This window comes from Oncorhynchus masou, chromosome 20 (genome assembly GCF_036934945.1).
Source record: "Oncorhynchus masou masou isolate Uvic2021 chromosome 20, UVic_Omas_1.1, whole genome shotgun sequence".
Classification (NCBI taxonomy): domain Eukaryota; kingdom Metazoa; phylum Chordata; class Actinopteri; order Salmoniformes; family Salmonidae; genus Oncorhynchus; species Oncorhynchus masou.
In genome coordinates this window covers 13851108-13868123 of record NC_088231.1, presented here as the reverse complement: position 1 = coordinate 13868123, position 17016 = coordinate 13851108, and the positions used below count along the sequence as shown (strand labels likewise).

The 17016-nt window shown below is 46.2% G+C and overlaps 1 protein-coding gene across 4 annotated transcripts in view; it reads right to left on the bottom strand.

The window, feature by feature from the left end:
* Window positions 1-17016, bottom strand: part of LOC135506995 (lipopolysaccharide-responsive and beige-like anchor protein) — a 373235-nt gene that overhangs the window by 303190 nt on the left and 53029 nt on the right. For all 4 annotated transcript variants that reach the window (XM_064926445.1, XM_064926448.1, XM_064926447.1 and 1 more), the window contains exons 4-7: window positions 13991-14091; window positions 6278-6373; window positions 3140-3261; window positions 943-1069 (exon numbers count right to left, since the gene is read on the bottom strand). In XM_064926445.1, the coding sequence (XP_064782517.1) occupies window positions 943-1069; window positions 3140-3261; window positions 6278-6373; window positions 13991-14091 (446 nt within the window). The remainder of the gene's footprint in view (window positions 1-942; window positions 1070-3139; window positions 3262-6277; window positions 6374-13990; window positions 14092-17016) is intronic.

The window sequence follows — 17016 nt, the reverse complement described above, 5'->3', positions numbered from 1 at the left end:
ACCATGTACCAACATGTACCACTGAAACAACACCAACTTAACCACCATGGTCACCATGTACCACCATGTACCACTGAAACAACACCAACTTAACCACCATGGTTACCATGTACCACCATGTACCACTGAAACAACAACAACTTAACCACCATTGGTCATTATGTACCACTGAAACAACAACAACTTAACCACCATTGGCCATTATGTACCACTGAAACAACAACAACTTAACCACCATTGGCCATTATGTACCACTGAAACAACAACTTAATTTTAGCCTCATTCCTGGCTGCCTTCACAGAGTTACCCTTATGAGACATGGGACATCGCCCGATCAGCTCCTAAACCCCTTGGGCTACAATCCCACCTACATCGGCTGCTCAGATTTCTGTCAGACATTGGAAGAATCCAGTGAAATAGGTTATTATAGTTACCAGGCAGACAGCTTGGGAGATAAGACCGACCGTGGAATACAGAGGCCTAAAGATAGAATGAGGTTCTGAGTCTGAGCAGGAAGTAGAGTAGCGTTGTTCCACTCCGGGGGATAACAAGGGAGTTTTAATTGGCCAGGGGCACCATGGATCTCACAGATGCTGTTGGGCTTGACTGGGTCTGGGTGCTATGGTCTGGCTGTGTGTCGTGCCCCTTTACATCATCCCTCTCTCTCGTTCCTGCTATCCTTTTTTCACTGTTCTGCTCTGACATTACTGGCCCCCAGAGGAAGGGCCAAATGACTATGCTTCAACCCAAAGGGCCTATAAGAGAGGGCAGTGTATGTGTACTATGCCTGCGTACAATTTGTTCTCTGTGTGTCCTATGCGAAAGAGAACATGTTTGTGTGTCCTACTTAGCACGTGTTTCTATGTTTTATGAGTGCTAGGTTTGTGTGTCTCTCCCACAGGACCGTGTCTGTCTGTCGGCCCGGCCTCGCCGTCTGCCTACCTTCTGTGGTTTGAAGTCATATTTCACACAGTGCTGGAATCCCTTCCCCTTGGACTTTAACGAGGTCACAATCAAACAGCCGGCCACAAAGTGTGCAGAGTATCCCAGACCTTTGTTGGTGCGAAAACTACAGGAAGAGAGGGAAGAAAAAGAAAAAAAATAAGAAAAAACAGATTTCAGTTAGTGAGCGTGACGTCTCACTTTAACACAGTCTAACACTCAAGGGCAGACGGGGGTTGAGACAAGTCAACCTGCCAATAAATAATTCAAACATACAAATTTAAAAAACACTTTGAAAACGGAGGAGAGACCGAGATGGCGAAAGCCTCAATCATTTGTCAACTTCACAACAAATTCCCATTTGTGGGTGTCTGTGTTCTGAGCGATCAGGGGCCCCGGCGGTCGCTGTGTGTGATTTAGTGAACTAATCTCTTTTTAAAAGGGCAGAGTCTGAAGGAGTTTTACTACAGACTCTTCTGCCTCCAGCTGGCTGGCTGTGTGTGGTTGGTTATCACTTTCAGAAGGCCCACCAAACAGAAGGCCCACCAAATCCCGGCACATCAATTAGATTTTTTGACAGAAATTAATTATCGGCTGAAAATAGGAACGAGTGAGGCACTGATTTACTGTCCCTGACAGAGGGAGGGAAGAATGGAGAGAGGAAAGAGTAAGGGGAGAGAGAGGAGAGAGGAGAGGAAAGTAAGTAAGGGGAGAGAGAGAGGAGAGGAAAGAGTAAGGGGAGAGAGAGAGGAGAGGAAAGAGTAAGGGGAGAGAGAGGAGAGGAAAGAGTAAGGGGAGAGAGAGAGGAGAGGAAAGAGTAAGGGGAGAGAGAGGAAAGAATGGAGAGAGGAAGAGAGGGGAGGAGAGGAGAGGTAAGGGAGAGAGAAGGGAGGAGAGGAGAGAGAGGAAAGAGTAAGGGGAGAGAGAGGAGAGGAAAGAGTAAGGGGAGAGAAAGAGGAGAGGAAAGAGTAAGGGGAGAGAGAGGAGAGAGGAGAGGAAAGAGTAAGGGGAGAGAGAGAGGAGAGAGAGGAAAGAGTAAGGGGAGAGAGGGAGGAGAGGAAAGAGTAAGGGAGAGAGAGGAGAGAGAAAGGATGGAGAGAAGAGTAAGGGGGAGAGGAGAGAGGAGAGGAAAGAGTAAGGGGAGAGAGAGAGGAGGAGAGGAGAGAGGAGAGGGGAGGAGAGGAGAGAGAGAGAGAGGAAAGAGTAAGGGGAGAGAGAGGAGAGGGAGGGAAGAAATGGAGAGAGGAGAGGAGAGGAGAGTAAGGGAGAGGAGAGAGGAGGAGAGAGAGGAAAGAGTAAGGGGGAGAGAGAGAGGAAAGAGAGGGGAGAGAGAGAGTAAGGGAGAGAGGAGGGAGGGAAGGGAGGAAAAGAGTAAGGGGAGAGAGAGGAGAGAGAGAGGAAAGAGTAATGGCAGAGAGAGGAGAGGAAAGAGTAAGGGGAGAGAGAGGAGAGAGAGAGGAGAGAGAGAAGAGAGAGAGGAAAGAGTGAGGAGAGAGAGGAAAGAGGGAGGAAAGAGTAAGGGGAGAGAGAGGAGAGAGAAAGAGAGAAGGATGAGAGAGAGAATGAGAGAGAGAAGGATGAGAGAGAGGTAAATGGAAGCGGAGAGGCATTGCATGAGTATGTCTACTTCATCTGGTAGTGTGTGTGTGTGTGTGTGTGTGTGTGTGTGTGTGTGTGTGTGTGTGTGTGTGTGTGTGTGTGTGTGTGTGTGTGTGTGTGTGTGTGTGTGTGTGTGTGTTAAGCCTCTCTCTGATGTCAGTTTTTTTTACAATTTGGGGATGACTTCATCCTACAATTTTGATGAACAAGGGGGAAAAATATCAAATAGCTTTCCTTGGCGTGCAAATACAGTATACACAAACACACACACACACACACACACACACACAGAGAGAGAGAAAGGGAACAACGGTATGAGCCAAATTCTATTTGAATACACCTGAATAATATCGGATTATCCATACAAAATGTATAGATTTGTATCAAGTCAGGAGATGAGTAAAGACATAATTTGCATCGAGAAAGAGACCAGATCAAGCAGCAGTATTAGCCTGGGTGTACGAGACTGACTACAGTAGTCGGTGGCTACAGACTGACTGGTCAACAAATCACAATGATTCACCATTTAGGATGCAAGGTGATTCCTAGTCAGTCTGCAGTCGCCGAGTGCAGTGTACGCTTGGTGTATGTAACTCACCAGTACAGGTAAGGCTTGTCCTTGTCAACATTGATGTTGTTGATTGGATCCATGCGGAGCCACGTGTGGAAGGTGAATCCACTCTGGTACGGCCATTTGGCTATAGGGGGCAGAGCTATAGCCTGTGAGGAGACAAACGGTGAGCTCAATGAGTTGAGAAAGAATGTTTTAGAAATAGGATTGTGAGTAGTGTGACCAAGACTACAGTGGGTCCAAGAAGGAAGGGATGGAGTTGTTCATGTGTGTGTCTATCCAGAGGGCTTCCTGCCTCATTAGCCAGATTCACAGCAAGGGGAAGACGTGTGCTTCGTGCTCAGTCTCCGCTGCACACACCAATCACAGACCCTCTTATGGCGGCCCAGGGCTCACCCTCACCAAAGGGCACCGTCACCATGGCAATGGAAGGGTACACATACAGTGGACAAACACACACACACACACACACTCTCTCTCTCTCTACATACAATGTGAGTGTTCCAGACAGCTATTGAAAGACAAAATGTGAGCAGACATGATTCTCTCTATAGTTAACTATCTAGCCCAGGTACTGTACAGTCAAATGTACCATTACCACATACAGGTGAAGACAGCATTCAGGTGAGACTCATTGAGAAAATAGTGAAGGGTCAAGGTCCTAGACGGAGATACACAGTTAAAACGTAGCATACACAAGGCTATGACATCGTCCTTCATGAAAACTTAGCCGACATCGCCTAAGATACAGTGGGGCAAAAAAGTATTTAGTCAGCTACCAATTGTGCAAGTTCTCCCACTTAAAAAGATGAGAGAGGCCTGTAATTTTCATCATAGGTACACTTCAAATATGACAGACAAATTGAGAAAAAAAAATTGCAAATTATGGTGGAAAATAAGTATTGAAGTATTAGCTGGGACTACGTCTGACAAGTTGTCATCCTTCATTACCTTGAAGACGTCAGCAAGAGCATCTTAACTGAGTTAATGAAGCTAAGTCCACACTTTTAAACCCATTGATACCAGGAAGTGTATTAGAAAACTGCTCTATTTTAAGAGAAAGAGAGGGGAATAACAGAACATTCCCAGGGGACTTATATGTTATACTTTCACTCACTAAATCACATGGCTGGCTGGCTGTCTGAATGGCTGGATAGATAAACAAAGGTATTGGAAAAAGCAGCTTAGGGATTGTTGCTATGAGAAGGAAGGGGTGAGAATGAGTTCGGAGACGGCTAGGAGCATTAGAATGAAGGGAGGAGAAGAACAGAGGGAAGACGGCTAGGAGCATTAGAATGAAGGGAGGAGAAGAACAGAGGGAAGACGACTAGGAGCATTAGAATGAAGGGAGGAGAAGAACAGAGGGAAGACGGCTAGGAGCATTAGAATGAAGGGAGGAGGAGAAGAACAGAGGGAAGACGGCTAGGAGCATTAGAATGAAGGGGAGGAGAAGAACAGAGGGAAGACGGCTAGGAGCATTAGAATGAAGGGAGGAGAAGAACAGAGGGAAGACGGCTAGGAGCATTAGAATGAAGGGAGGAGAAGAACAGAGGGAAGACGGCTAGGAGCATTAGAATGAAGGGAGGAGAAGAACAGAGGGAAGACGGCTAGGAGCATTAGAATGAAGGGAGGAGAAGAACAGAGGGAAGAAGGAGCACAGAATGAAGGGAGGAGAAGAACAGAGGGAAGACGGCTAGGAGCATTAGAATGAAGGGAGGAGAAGGAGAACAGAGGGAAGACGGCAAGGAGCATTAGAATGAAGGGAGGAGGAGAAGAACAGAGGGAAGACGGCTAGGAGCATCAGAATGAAGGGAGGAGGAGAAGAACAGAGGGAAGACGGCAAGGAGCATTAGAATGAAGGAGGAGGAGAAGAACAGAGGGAAAGAACATCAGAATGAAGGGAGGAGAAGAACAGAGGGAAGACGACTAGGAGCATCAGAATGAAGGGAGGAGAAGAACAGAGGGAAGACGGCTAGGAGCATTAGAATGAAGGGAGGAGAAGAACAGAGGGAAGACGGCTAGGAGCATTAGAATGAAGGGAGGAGAAGAACAGAGGGAAGACGGCTAGGAGCATCAGAATGAAGGGAGGAGAAGAACAGAGGGAAGACGGCTAGGAGCATTAGAATGAAGGGAGAAGGAGAACAGAGGGAAGAGCTAGGAGCATCAGAATGAAGGGAGGAGGAGAAGAACAGAGGGAAGACGGCTAGGAGCATCAGAATGAAGGGAGAAGAAGAACAGAGGGCTAGGAGCATCAGAATGAAGGGAGGAGAAGAACAGAGGGAAGACTGCTAGGAGCATTAGAATGAAGGACAGAAGAACAGAGGGAAGACGACTAGGAGCATCAGAATGAAGGGAGGAGGAGAACAGAGGGAAGACGGCTAGGAGCATCAGAATGAAGGGAGGAGAAGAACAGAGGGAAGACGGCTAGGAGCATTAGAATGAAGGACTGAGAAGAAGAACAGAGACGGCTAGGAGCATCAGAATGAAGGGAGGAGAAGAACAGAGGGAAGACTGCTAGGAGCATTAGAATGAAGGACAGAAGAACAGAGGGAAGACGACTAGGAGCATTAGAATGAAGGGAGGAGGAGAACAGAGGGAAGACGACTAGGAGCATTAGAATGAAGGGAGGAGGAGAACAGAGATGGCTAGGAGCATTAGAATGAAGGGAGGAGAATAACAGAGGATGATTAGCTAGCATCTGTGCGCCTCCTCTCTTCCCATGCTGCTTATTCAACACACACAGAAACACAGTATGACCCAAGCTACATATGGTTGGTAAACCTTGGCATTATAGGATATAGAAGCCAAGATGTGTGCTGGGTCAGAGCTTATAGGCAATTCAGGATGCATTATCTTAGTTATTGCTAATGCGTCCGGCCTTGGATCATGTGGGAAGTTATCCAGAGGTGCTGTAAATACCACTACCTTACCGTAGACACAGTGTTCACCGAGACTCATACCAGTCACTACAAGTCTGACAACTTTTACCTTACATAGTGCACTACTTGAACAGTGCTTAGGGGAATAGTGTCGTGCCAGGTGTAGCGTCAGACTGTAGCGTCAGACTGTAGTCTAGTTGGGTGGTGAGTACTACACTGTCTTCTAACGATCAGTCTGAGACTCCGGTATACATGTGGAGGCGTATTGCGTTGTCACTGTACTCACAGCAGCACTCTTCCCTGGGAAGCTGAAGAAGGAGTCAGGTCCGTTCCGGTGGGCCATGCTCCTCAGGACAGACAGCAGCTTCACCGCATGGGGAGGCTGGAGGGAAGAACACGCACAAGATGAGAGGCCACAGACTTTGATGAGGGTGCACCGCATACACAAGTACTTTCATGTAAAGCCACAGTGCAGTCGGGAGAGTATTCAGACACCTTCCCTGTTCCCACATTTTGTTAAGTTACAGCCTTATTCTAAAATTGATGAAATACAAAAAATCCTCATCAATCTACACACAATACCCCATAATGACAAAGCAAAAACAGTTTTTTATACATTTTTGCAAATGTATTACAAATACAAATCTTATTTACATAAGTATTCAGACCCTTCACCATGAGACTAACTTGAGCTCCGGTCCATCCTGTTTCCGATGATCATCCTTGAGATGTTTCTACGAATTGTTTGGGTACCATCTGTTGTAAATTCAATTGATTGGACATGATTTAGAGAAGCACACACCTGTCTATTTCAGGTCCCACAGGATTGTGTCGAGGCACAGACCCGGGGAAGGGTACCAAAAATATGTCTGCAGCATTCAAGGTCCCAAAGAACACAGTGGCCTCCATCATTTGGAACCACTAAGACTCTGCGGAGAGCTGGCCGCCCGGCCAAACTGAGCAATCGGTGGGAAAGGGCTTGATCAGGGAGGTGAACAAGAACCCGATGGTCACTCTGACAGAGATCTAGAGTTCATCTGTGGAGATGGGAGAACCTTCCTGAAGGACAACCATCTCTACCAAACTCCACCAATCAGCCCTTTATGGTAGAGTGGCCAGACGGAAACCACTCCTCAGTAAAAAGGCACATGACAGCCCGCTTTGAGTTTGGCAAAAGGCACCTAAAGAACTCTGACCATGAGAAACAAGATTTTTTTGGTCTGATGAAACCAAAATTGAACTCTTTGGCCTGAATGCCAAGCGCCACGTCTTGAGAAAACCTGGCACCATCTCTAAGTTGAAGCATGGTGGTGGCAGCATCATGTTGTGGGGACATTTTTCAGTGGCAAGGGACTGGGAGACTAGTCAGGATCGAGGGATAGATGAACGGAGCAGAGAGATCTGTGAAGAAAACCTGCTACAGACGGCTCAGGACCTCAGAAACACAGCCAAGGCAACGCAGGAATCCAACCTGACAGAGTGGATCTATAGAGAAGAATGGGAGAAACTCCCCAAATAAAGGTGTGCCAAGCTTGTAGCGTCAAACCTAAGAAGACACAAGGCTGTAGTCGCTGCCAAAGGTGATTCAGCAATGTACTGTGTGAAGGGTCTGAATACTTATGTACATTTTCTAAAATGTCTAAAAACCTATTTTTGCTTTCCCATTAAGGGATATTGTGTGTCGATTGAGGAGGAAAAACAATTGAATCAATTTTAAAATAGGGCAGCAACGTAACATAATGTGGAAAAGGGCAAGGGGGACTGAACACTTCCTGAACGCACCGTACATGTTCAGGTTCACAGGCAGGTAAGCAAGCAAAACAAACACACCAACATCTCCACAACTACAGAGACCAGGTCTATTTTCTGCTTCTCTATATTGACCTCTACTAACCAAGTCAACATCTCGTTGAGAACTCTCTAGAGACATTATACTGAGAATGCAGTAGTTCTGTTGATCTACTTTACATTCCCGTTGATGCTGCAAGGTCACCCGCTTCAGATCAGAGCCCCTTCCTTTCAACCCAAATGTAAATCAAAACCCACGGAACCGTGATCAACGTTGATAAACTTCCATAATATATTGATGAGCTTTTCTTCCGACAAGGCCTCTGTCAGTTTAATTTCTGTGGAGGCGGCAGTCAGCATATCACACTGTGTGTCACTCTGTTCAAATGCTGTGAGGTAGAGACTCCTGATAGACGCATCATCTCTTGCCAACCCCCTCACATAATATTTCACAGAGCTAGCAGAGTGTCTGAGTGTGTGTGTGTCTGTGTGAGTGTGTGTCTGAGTGTGTGTGTGTGTGTGTGTGTGGTAATGGAGAAGCACAAAAGCAGATTGTCAACAAGATGGGGCAATCTGATTCCACACTGATCAATGGGCCTCCCTATTTATTTATTTATTTTTATTTCACCTTTATTTAACCAGGTAGGCTAGTTGAGAACAAGTTCTCGTTTACAACTGCGACCTGGCCAAGATAAAGCATAGCAGTGTGAACAAACAACAACACAGAGTTACACATGGAGTAAACAATACACAAGTCAATAACAGTAGAACATTTTTTTTTAAAGAGTCTATATACATTGTGTGCAAAAGGCATGAGGAGGTAGGCGGATAATTCCAATTTTGCAGATTGCAGACTGGAGTGATAAATGATCAGATGGTCATGTGCAGGTAGAGATACTGGTGTGCAAAAGAGCAGAAAAGTAAATAAATAAAAACAGTATGAGGATGAGGTAGGTAAATTGGGTGGGCTATTTACCGATGGACTATATACAGCTGCAGCGATCGGTTAACTGCTCAGATAGTTGATGTTTAAAGTTGGTGAGGGGAATAAATCTCCAACTTCAGCGATTTTTGCAATTCGTTCCAGTCACAGGCAGCAGAGAACTGTAAGGAAAGGCGGCCAAATGAGGTGTTGGCTTTAGGGATGATCAGTGAGATACACCTGCTGGAGCTCGTGCTACGGGTGGGTGTTGCCATCGTGACCAGTGAACTGAGATAAGGCGGAGCTTTACCTAGCATGGATTTGTAGATGACCTGGAGCCAGTGGGTCTGGCGACGAATATGTAGCGAGGGCCAGCCGACTAGAGCATACAGGTCGCAGTGGTGGGTGGTGTAAGGTGCTTTAGTAACAAAACGGATGGCACTGTGATAAACTGCATCCAGTTCGCTGAGTAGAGTGTTGGAAGCTATTTTGTAGATGACATCGCCGAAGTCGAGGATCGGTAGGATAGTCAGTTTTACTAGGGTAAGTTTGGCGGCGTGAGTGAAGGAGGCTTTGTTGCGGAATAGAAAGCCGATTCTAGATTTGATTTTAGATTGGAGATGTTTGATATGAGTCTGGAAGGAGAGTTTACAGTCTAGCCAGACACCTAGGTACTTATAGATGTCCACATATTCTAGGTCGGAACCATCAAGGGTGGTGATGCTAGTCCTGCGTGCTGGTGCAGGCAGCGAACAGTTGAAAAGCATGCATTTGGTTTTACTAGCAGTTTGGTTTTAAGAGCAGTTGGAGGCCACGGAAGGAGTGTTGTATGGCATTGAAGCTCATTTGGAGGTTTGTTAGCACAGTGTCCAAGGAAGGACCAGAAGTATACAGAATGGTGTCGTCTGCGTAGAGGTGGATCAGGGAATCACCCGCAACAAGAGCAACATCATTGATATATACAGAGAAAAGAGTCGGCCCAAGAATTGAACCCTGTGGCACCCCCATAGAGACTGCCAGAGGATCGGACAACATGCCCTCCGATTTGACACACTGAACTCTTATCAGAGAAGTAGTTGGTGAACCAGGCAAGGCAGTTATTAGAAAAACTGAGGCGACTGAGTCTGCCGATAAGAATATGGTGATTGACAGAGTCGAAAGCATTGGCCAGGTCGATGAAGACGGCTGCACAGTACTGTCTTTTATCGATGGCGGTTATGATATCATTGAGTCCCTTGAACGTGGCTGAGGTGCACCCGTGACCGGCTCGGAAACCAGATTGCACAGCGGAGAAGGTACGGTGGGATTCAAGATGGTCAGTGATCTGTTTGTTGACTTGGCTTTCGAAGACCTTAGATAGGCAGGGCAGGATGGATATAGGTCTTTAACAGTTTGGGTCAAGGGTGTCTCCCCCTATGAAGAGGGGGATGACTGCGGCAGCTTTCCAAACCTTGGGGATCCAGACGATATGAAAGAGAGGTTGAACAGGCTGGAAATAGGGGTTGCGACAATGGAGGCGGAGAGTTTCAGAAATAGAGGGTCCAGATTGTCAAGACCAGCTGATTTTTACGGGTCCAGGTTTTGCAGCTCTTTCAGAACATCTGCTATCTGGATTTGGGTGACGGAGGAGCTGGGGAGGCTTGGGCGAGTAGCTGCGGGGGGGGGGGCGGAGCTGTTGGCCGAGGTTGGAGTAGCCAGGAGTAAGGCATGGCCAGCCGTTGAGAAATGCTTGTTGAAGTTTTCGATTATCATGGATTTATCGGTGGTGACCGTGTTACCAAGCCTCACTGCAGTGGGCAGCTGGGAGGAGGTGCTCTTGTTCTCCATGGACTTTACAGTGTCCCAGAACTTTTTGGAGTGAGAGCTACAGGATGCAAATTTCTGCTTGAAAAAACTGGCCTTTGCTTTCCTGACTGACTGCGTGTATTGGTTCCTGACTTCCCTGAACAGTTGCATATCTCGGGGACTATTCGATGCTATTGCAGTCCGCCACAGGATGTTTTTGTGCTGGTCGAGCGCAGACAGGTCTGGAGTGAACCAAGGGCTATATCTGTTCTTCGTTCTGCATTTTTTGAACGGAGCATGCTTATCTACGATGGTGAGGAAGTTACGTTTAAAGAATGACCAGGCATCCTCAACTGACGGGATGAGGTCAATATCCTTCCAGGATACCCGGGCCAGGTCGATTAGAAAGGCCTGCTCGCAGAAGTGTTTTAGGGAGCGTTTGACAGTGATGAGGGGTGGTCCTTTGACTGCGGACCCGTAGCGGATACAGGCAATGAGGCAGTGATCGCTGAGATCCTGATTGAAGACAGCTGAGGTGTATTTGGAGGGCCAGTTGGTCAGGATAACGTCTATGAGGGTGCCCTTGTTAACAGATTTAGGGTTGTACCTGGTGGGTTCCTTGATGATTTGAGTGAGATTGAGGGCATCGAGCTTAGATTGTAGGATATCCCAGTTTAGGTCACCTAACAGAACAAACTCTGAAGACAGATGGGGGGCGATCAACTCACAAATGGTGTCCAGGGCACAGCTGGGAGCTGAGGGGGGGTCGGGTAGCAGGCGGCAACAGTGAGAGACTTATTTCTGGAGAGAGAATTTTTTTTAATTAGTAGTTCGAACTGTTTGGGTAATGACCTGCAAAGTATGACATCACTTTGCAGGGTCTCTGCAGTAGACTGCAACTCCTACCCCTTTGGCAGTTCTATCTTGACGGAAAATGTTGTAGTTGGGGATGGAAATCTTAGAATTCTTGGTGGCTAGGCAAGACTGTCCAGGCTGTCTTCCCACTGTTACTGTACTGACTCCACCCTGCTTGGCAAGACTGTCCAGGCTGTGTTCCCACTGTACCGACTCCACCCTGCTAGGCAAGACTGTCCAGGCCGTGTTCCCACTGTACCGACTCCACCCTGCTAGGCAAGACTGCCCAGGCTGTCTTCCCACTGTACTGTACTGACTCCACCCTGCTAGGCAAGACTGTCCAGGCTGTCTTCCCACTGTTACTGTACTGACTCCACCCTGCTTGGCAAGACTGTCCAGGCTGTGTTCCCACTGTACTGACTCCACCCTGCTAGGCAAGACTGCGCAGGCTGTCTTCCCACTGTACTGACTCCCCCTGCAGGCCCAGGCTGTCTTCCCAGGCCACTGTACTGACTCCACCCTGCTAGGCAAGACTGCCCAGGCTGTCTTCCCACTGTACCGACTCCACCCTGCAAGACAAGACTGCGCAGGCTGTCTTCCCACTGTACTGACTCCACCCTGCCAGGCAAGAATGTCCAGGCCTGTCTTCCCACTGTACTGTACTGACTCCACCCTGCTAGGCAAGACTGTCCAGGCTGTCTTCCCACTGTACTGACTCCACCCTGCTAGGCAATACTGCCCAGGCTGTCTTCCCACTGTACTGTACTGACTCCACCCTGCTAGGCAAGACTGTCCAGGCAGTCTTCCCACTGTACTGAATCCACCCTGCTAGGAAAGAATGTCCAGGCAGTCTTCCCACTGTACTGAATCCACCCTGCTAGGCAAGACTGTCCAGGCTGTCTTCCAACTGTACTGCACTGACTCCACCCTGCTAGGAAAGACTGTCCAGGCTGTCTTCTCACTGTTCTGCACCAACTCCACCCTGCTAGCAAGACTGTCCAGGCTGTCTTCCCACTGTACTGACTCCACCCTGCTAGGCAAGACTGCCCAGGCTGTCTTTCAACTCCCTCCAAAGATTTTCTATGGGGTTGAGATCTGGAGACTGGCTAGGCCACTCCAGGACCTTGAAATGCTTCTTACGAAGCCACTCCTTTGTTGCTGTCATGCTGAAAGACCCAGCCACGTTTCATCTTCAATGCCCTTGCTGATGGAAGGAGGTTTCCACACAAAATCTCACGATACATGGCCCCATTCATTCTTTCCTTTACACGGATCAGTTGTCCTGGTCCCTTTGCAGAAAAACAGTCCCAAAGCATGATGTTTCCACCCCCATGCTTCACAGTAGGTATGGTGTTCTTTGGATGCAACTCAGCATTCTTTGTCCTCCAAACACGACGAGTTGAGTTTTTACCAAAAAGTTATATTTTGGTTTTATCTGACCATATGACATTCTCCCAATCTTCTTCTGGACCATCTAAATGCTCTCTATCAAACTTCAGACGGGCCTGGACATGTACTGGCTTAAGCAGGGGGACACGTCTGGCACTGCAGGATTTGAGTCCCTGGCAGCGTAGTGTGTTACTGATGGTAGGCTTTGTTACTTTGGTCCCAGCTCTCTGCAGGTCATTCACTAGGTCCCCCCGTGTGGTTCTGGGATTTTTTCTCACCGTTCTTGTGATCATTTTGACCCCACTGGGTGAGATATTGTGTGGACCCCAGATCGAGGGAGATTATCAGTGGTCTTGTATGTCTTCCATTCCCTAATAATTGCTCCCACAGTTGATTTCTTCAAACCAAGCTGCTTACCTATTGCAGATTCAGTCTTCCCAGCCTGGTGCAAGTCTACAATTTTGTGTCTGGTGTCCTTTGACAGCTCTTTGGTCTTAGCCATAGTGGAGTTTGGAGCGTGACTGTTTGAGGTTGTGGACAGGTGTCTTTTATACTGATAACAAGTTCAAACAGGTGCCATTAATACAGGTAACGAGTGGAGGAAAGAGGAGCCTCTTAAAGAAGAAGTTACAGGTCTGTGAGAGCCAGAAATTTTGCTTGTTTGTAGGTGAACAAATACTTATTTTCCACCATAATTTGCAAATAAATTAATTAAAAATCCTACAATGTGATTTTCTGGAAAATAAATTCTCATTTTGTCTGTCATAGTTGAAGAGTACCTGTGATGAAAATTACAGGCCTCTTTCATCTTTTTAAGTGGGAGAACTTGCACAATTGGTGGCTGACTAAATACTTTTTTGTCCCACTGTAGATACTATTTAACTAATGATAGTACTATCCTATTTATGTTCAACTGTTAAATGTGTGTGATTTAATTCCAAACACTGATCTAAGATCTCTCCTTAAGTCATAACATCACCCAGTAGAAGGTAGAATGATAAAACTGCCTTCATATAGAGCTAAGTCGCAACTTCCTCAAGTTATTACACATTAATAATGCAGTAATGTTTTTTGGATTAGCCCAATAGACAGCGATGGTGTGTCTGCACTACACAGTGTGATGTATGGTACCAGAGCACAGAGAGGCTAAAAGGATGTGTACAGGCGACCAGTTGAAGTGTTGCGAGCACATTCCCCATGCTCTCTACAAGACAAATATGACAGGGCAATACGGTATGAAGGTTAGACTAGTTGTGTTACCCATTGGCCTTTCTCTCCTTGCAGTTTGCTGAAGAACAACTTCAGCTCCTTGACTGTGATGCTGTAGCTGGCCAGCACTCCTAGCATGTCCACCATCAGGTCTGGAAGAGGGAAGGGACACACACAGGTTAAACATGACATATGTGAAGAGGGGAAACTGACCACAGCCTAACAATGGACTTGAACAGAGTCCAAGTGAAAAGCAAAACACATAGAGGGATGTTCCAGAAACCCTCTATAACCAATGGTTATGGCTCAAAACATTTTATGGATTGATTACAAATAGACCAAAAACACTTCACACTTAAAGAAGACATCGAAAAAGACAAATCAGATATTCAGCACTTAAAATACTATGCAAACCAAATCACCTTTTATTTGTTGAGTACACATATTTTCACATTATGGCAAATGTGGAGAAATGCTATGCCATTCCCCATCAAGGGGTTTTGTTATTTTATTTTTTATTGTAAATATTTTTTTATTTCACCAGGTAGGCTTGTTGAGAACAAGTTCTCATTTACAACTGCGACCTGGCCAAGACAAAGCAAAGCAGTGCGACAAACAACAACACAGAGTTACACTTGAAATAAACAAGCGTACAGTCAATAACACAATAGAAAATAAAAAAGAAAGTCTATATACAGTGTGTGCAAATGGCGTGAGGAGGTAAGGCAATAAATAGGCCATAGTAGCGAAGTAATTACAATTTAGCAAATTAACACTGGAGTGATAGATGTGCAGATGATGATGTGCAAGTAGAAATACTGGTGTGCAAAAGAGCAGAAAAGTAAATAAAAACAATATGGGGATGAGGTAGGTAGATTGGATGGGCTATTTACATATGGGCTGTGTACAGCAGCAGCGATCGGTAAGCTGCTCAGATAGCTGATGCTTAAAGTTAGTGAGGGAAATATAAGTCTCCAGCTTCAGTGATTTTTGCAATTTGTTCCAGTCACTGGCAGCAGAGAACTGGAAGGAAAGGTGGCCAAAGAAGGTGTTGGCTTTGGGGATGACCAGTGAGATACAGTGGAGAGAACCAGTATTTGATACACTGCCGATTTTGCAGGTTTTCCTACTTACAAAGCATGTAGAGGTCTGTAATTTTTATCATAGGTACACTTCAACTGTGAGAGACGGAATCTAAAAATCCAGAAAATCACGTATCATTTTTAAGTAATTAATTTGCATTTTATTGCATGACATAAGTATTTGATTCATCAGAAAAGCAGGAACTTAATATTTGGTACAGAAACCTTTGTTTGCAATTACAGAGATCATACGTTTCCTGTAGTTCTTGACCAGGTTTGCACACACTGCAGCAGGGATTTTGGCCCACTCCTCCATACAGACCTTCTCCAGATTCTTCAGGTTTCAGGGCGTTCGCTGAGCAATACGGACTTTCAGCTCCCTCCAAAGATTTTCTATTGGGTTCAGGTCTGGAGACTGGCTTGGCCACTCCAGGACCTTGAGATGCTTCTTACGGAGCAACTCCTTAGTTGCCCTGGCTGTGTGTTTTGGGTCCTTGTCATGCTGGAAGACACAGCCACGACCCATAATCAATGCTCTTACTGAGGGAAGGAGGTTGCTGGCCAAGATCTCGCGATACATGGCCCCATCCATCCTCCCCTCAATACGGTGCAGTTCTCCTGTCCCCTTTGCAGAAAAGCATCCCCAAAGAATGATGTTTCCACCTCCATGTTTCACAGTTGGGATGGTGTTCTTGGGGTTGTACTCATCCTTCTTCTTCCTCCAAACACCACTTGTGGAGTTTAGACAAAAAAGCTCTATTTTTGTCTCATCAGACCACATGACCTTCTCCCATTCCTCCTCTGGATCATCCAGATGGTCATTAGCAAACTTCAGACGGGCCTGGACATGGGCTGGCTTGAGCACGGGGACCTAGCGTGCGCTGCAGGATTTTAATCCATGACGGCGTAGTGTGTTACTAATGGTTTTCTTTGAGATTGTGGTCCCAGCGCTCTTCAGGCCATTGACCAGGTCCTGCTGTGTAGTTCTGGGCTGATCCCTCACCTTCCTCATGATCATTGATGCCCCACGAGGTGAGATCTTGCATGGAGCCCCAGACCGAGGGTGATTGACCTTCATCTTGAACTTCTTCCAATTTCTAATAATTGAGCCAACAGTTGTTGCCTTCTCACCAAGCTGCTTGCTTATTGTCCTGTAGCCTATCCCAGCTTTGTGCAGGTCTACAATTTTATCCCTAATGTCCTTACACAGCTCTCTGGTCTTGGCCATTGTGGAGAGGTTGGAGTCTGTTTGATTGAGTGGGTGGACAGGTGTCTTTTATACAGGTAACGAGTTCCAACAGAGGTTGGAGTCTGTTTGATTGAGTGGGTGGACAGGTGTCTTTTATACAGGTAACGAGTTCAAACAGGTGCAGTTAATACAGGTAATGAGTGGAGAACAGGAGGGCTTCTTAAAGAAAAACTAACAGGGCTGAGAGCCAGAATTATTACTGGTTGGTAGGTGATCAAATACTTATGTCATGCAATAAAATGCAAATTAATTACTTAAAATCATACAATGTGATTTTCTGGATTTTTGTTTTAGATTCCGTCTCTCACAGTTGAAGTGTACCTATGATAAAAATTACAGACCTCTACATAGTTTGTAAGTGGGAAAACCTGCAAAATCAGCAGTGTATCAAATACAGTGCCTTGCGAAAGTATTCGGCCCCCTTGAACTTTGCGACCTTTTGCCACATTTCAGGCTTCAAACGTAAAGATATAAAACTGTATTTTTTTGTGAAGAATCAACAAGTGGGACACAATCATGAAGTGGAACGACATTTATTGGATATTTCAAACTTTTTTAACAAATCAAAAACTGAAGAATTGGGCGTGCAAAATTATTCAGCCCCTTTACTTTCAGTGCAGCAAACTCTCTCCAGAAGTTCAGTGAGGATCTCTGTATGATCCAATGTTGACCTAAATGACTAATGATGATAAATACAATCCACCTGTGTGTAATCAAGTCTCCGTATAAATGCACCTGCACTGTGA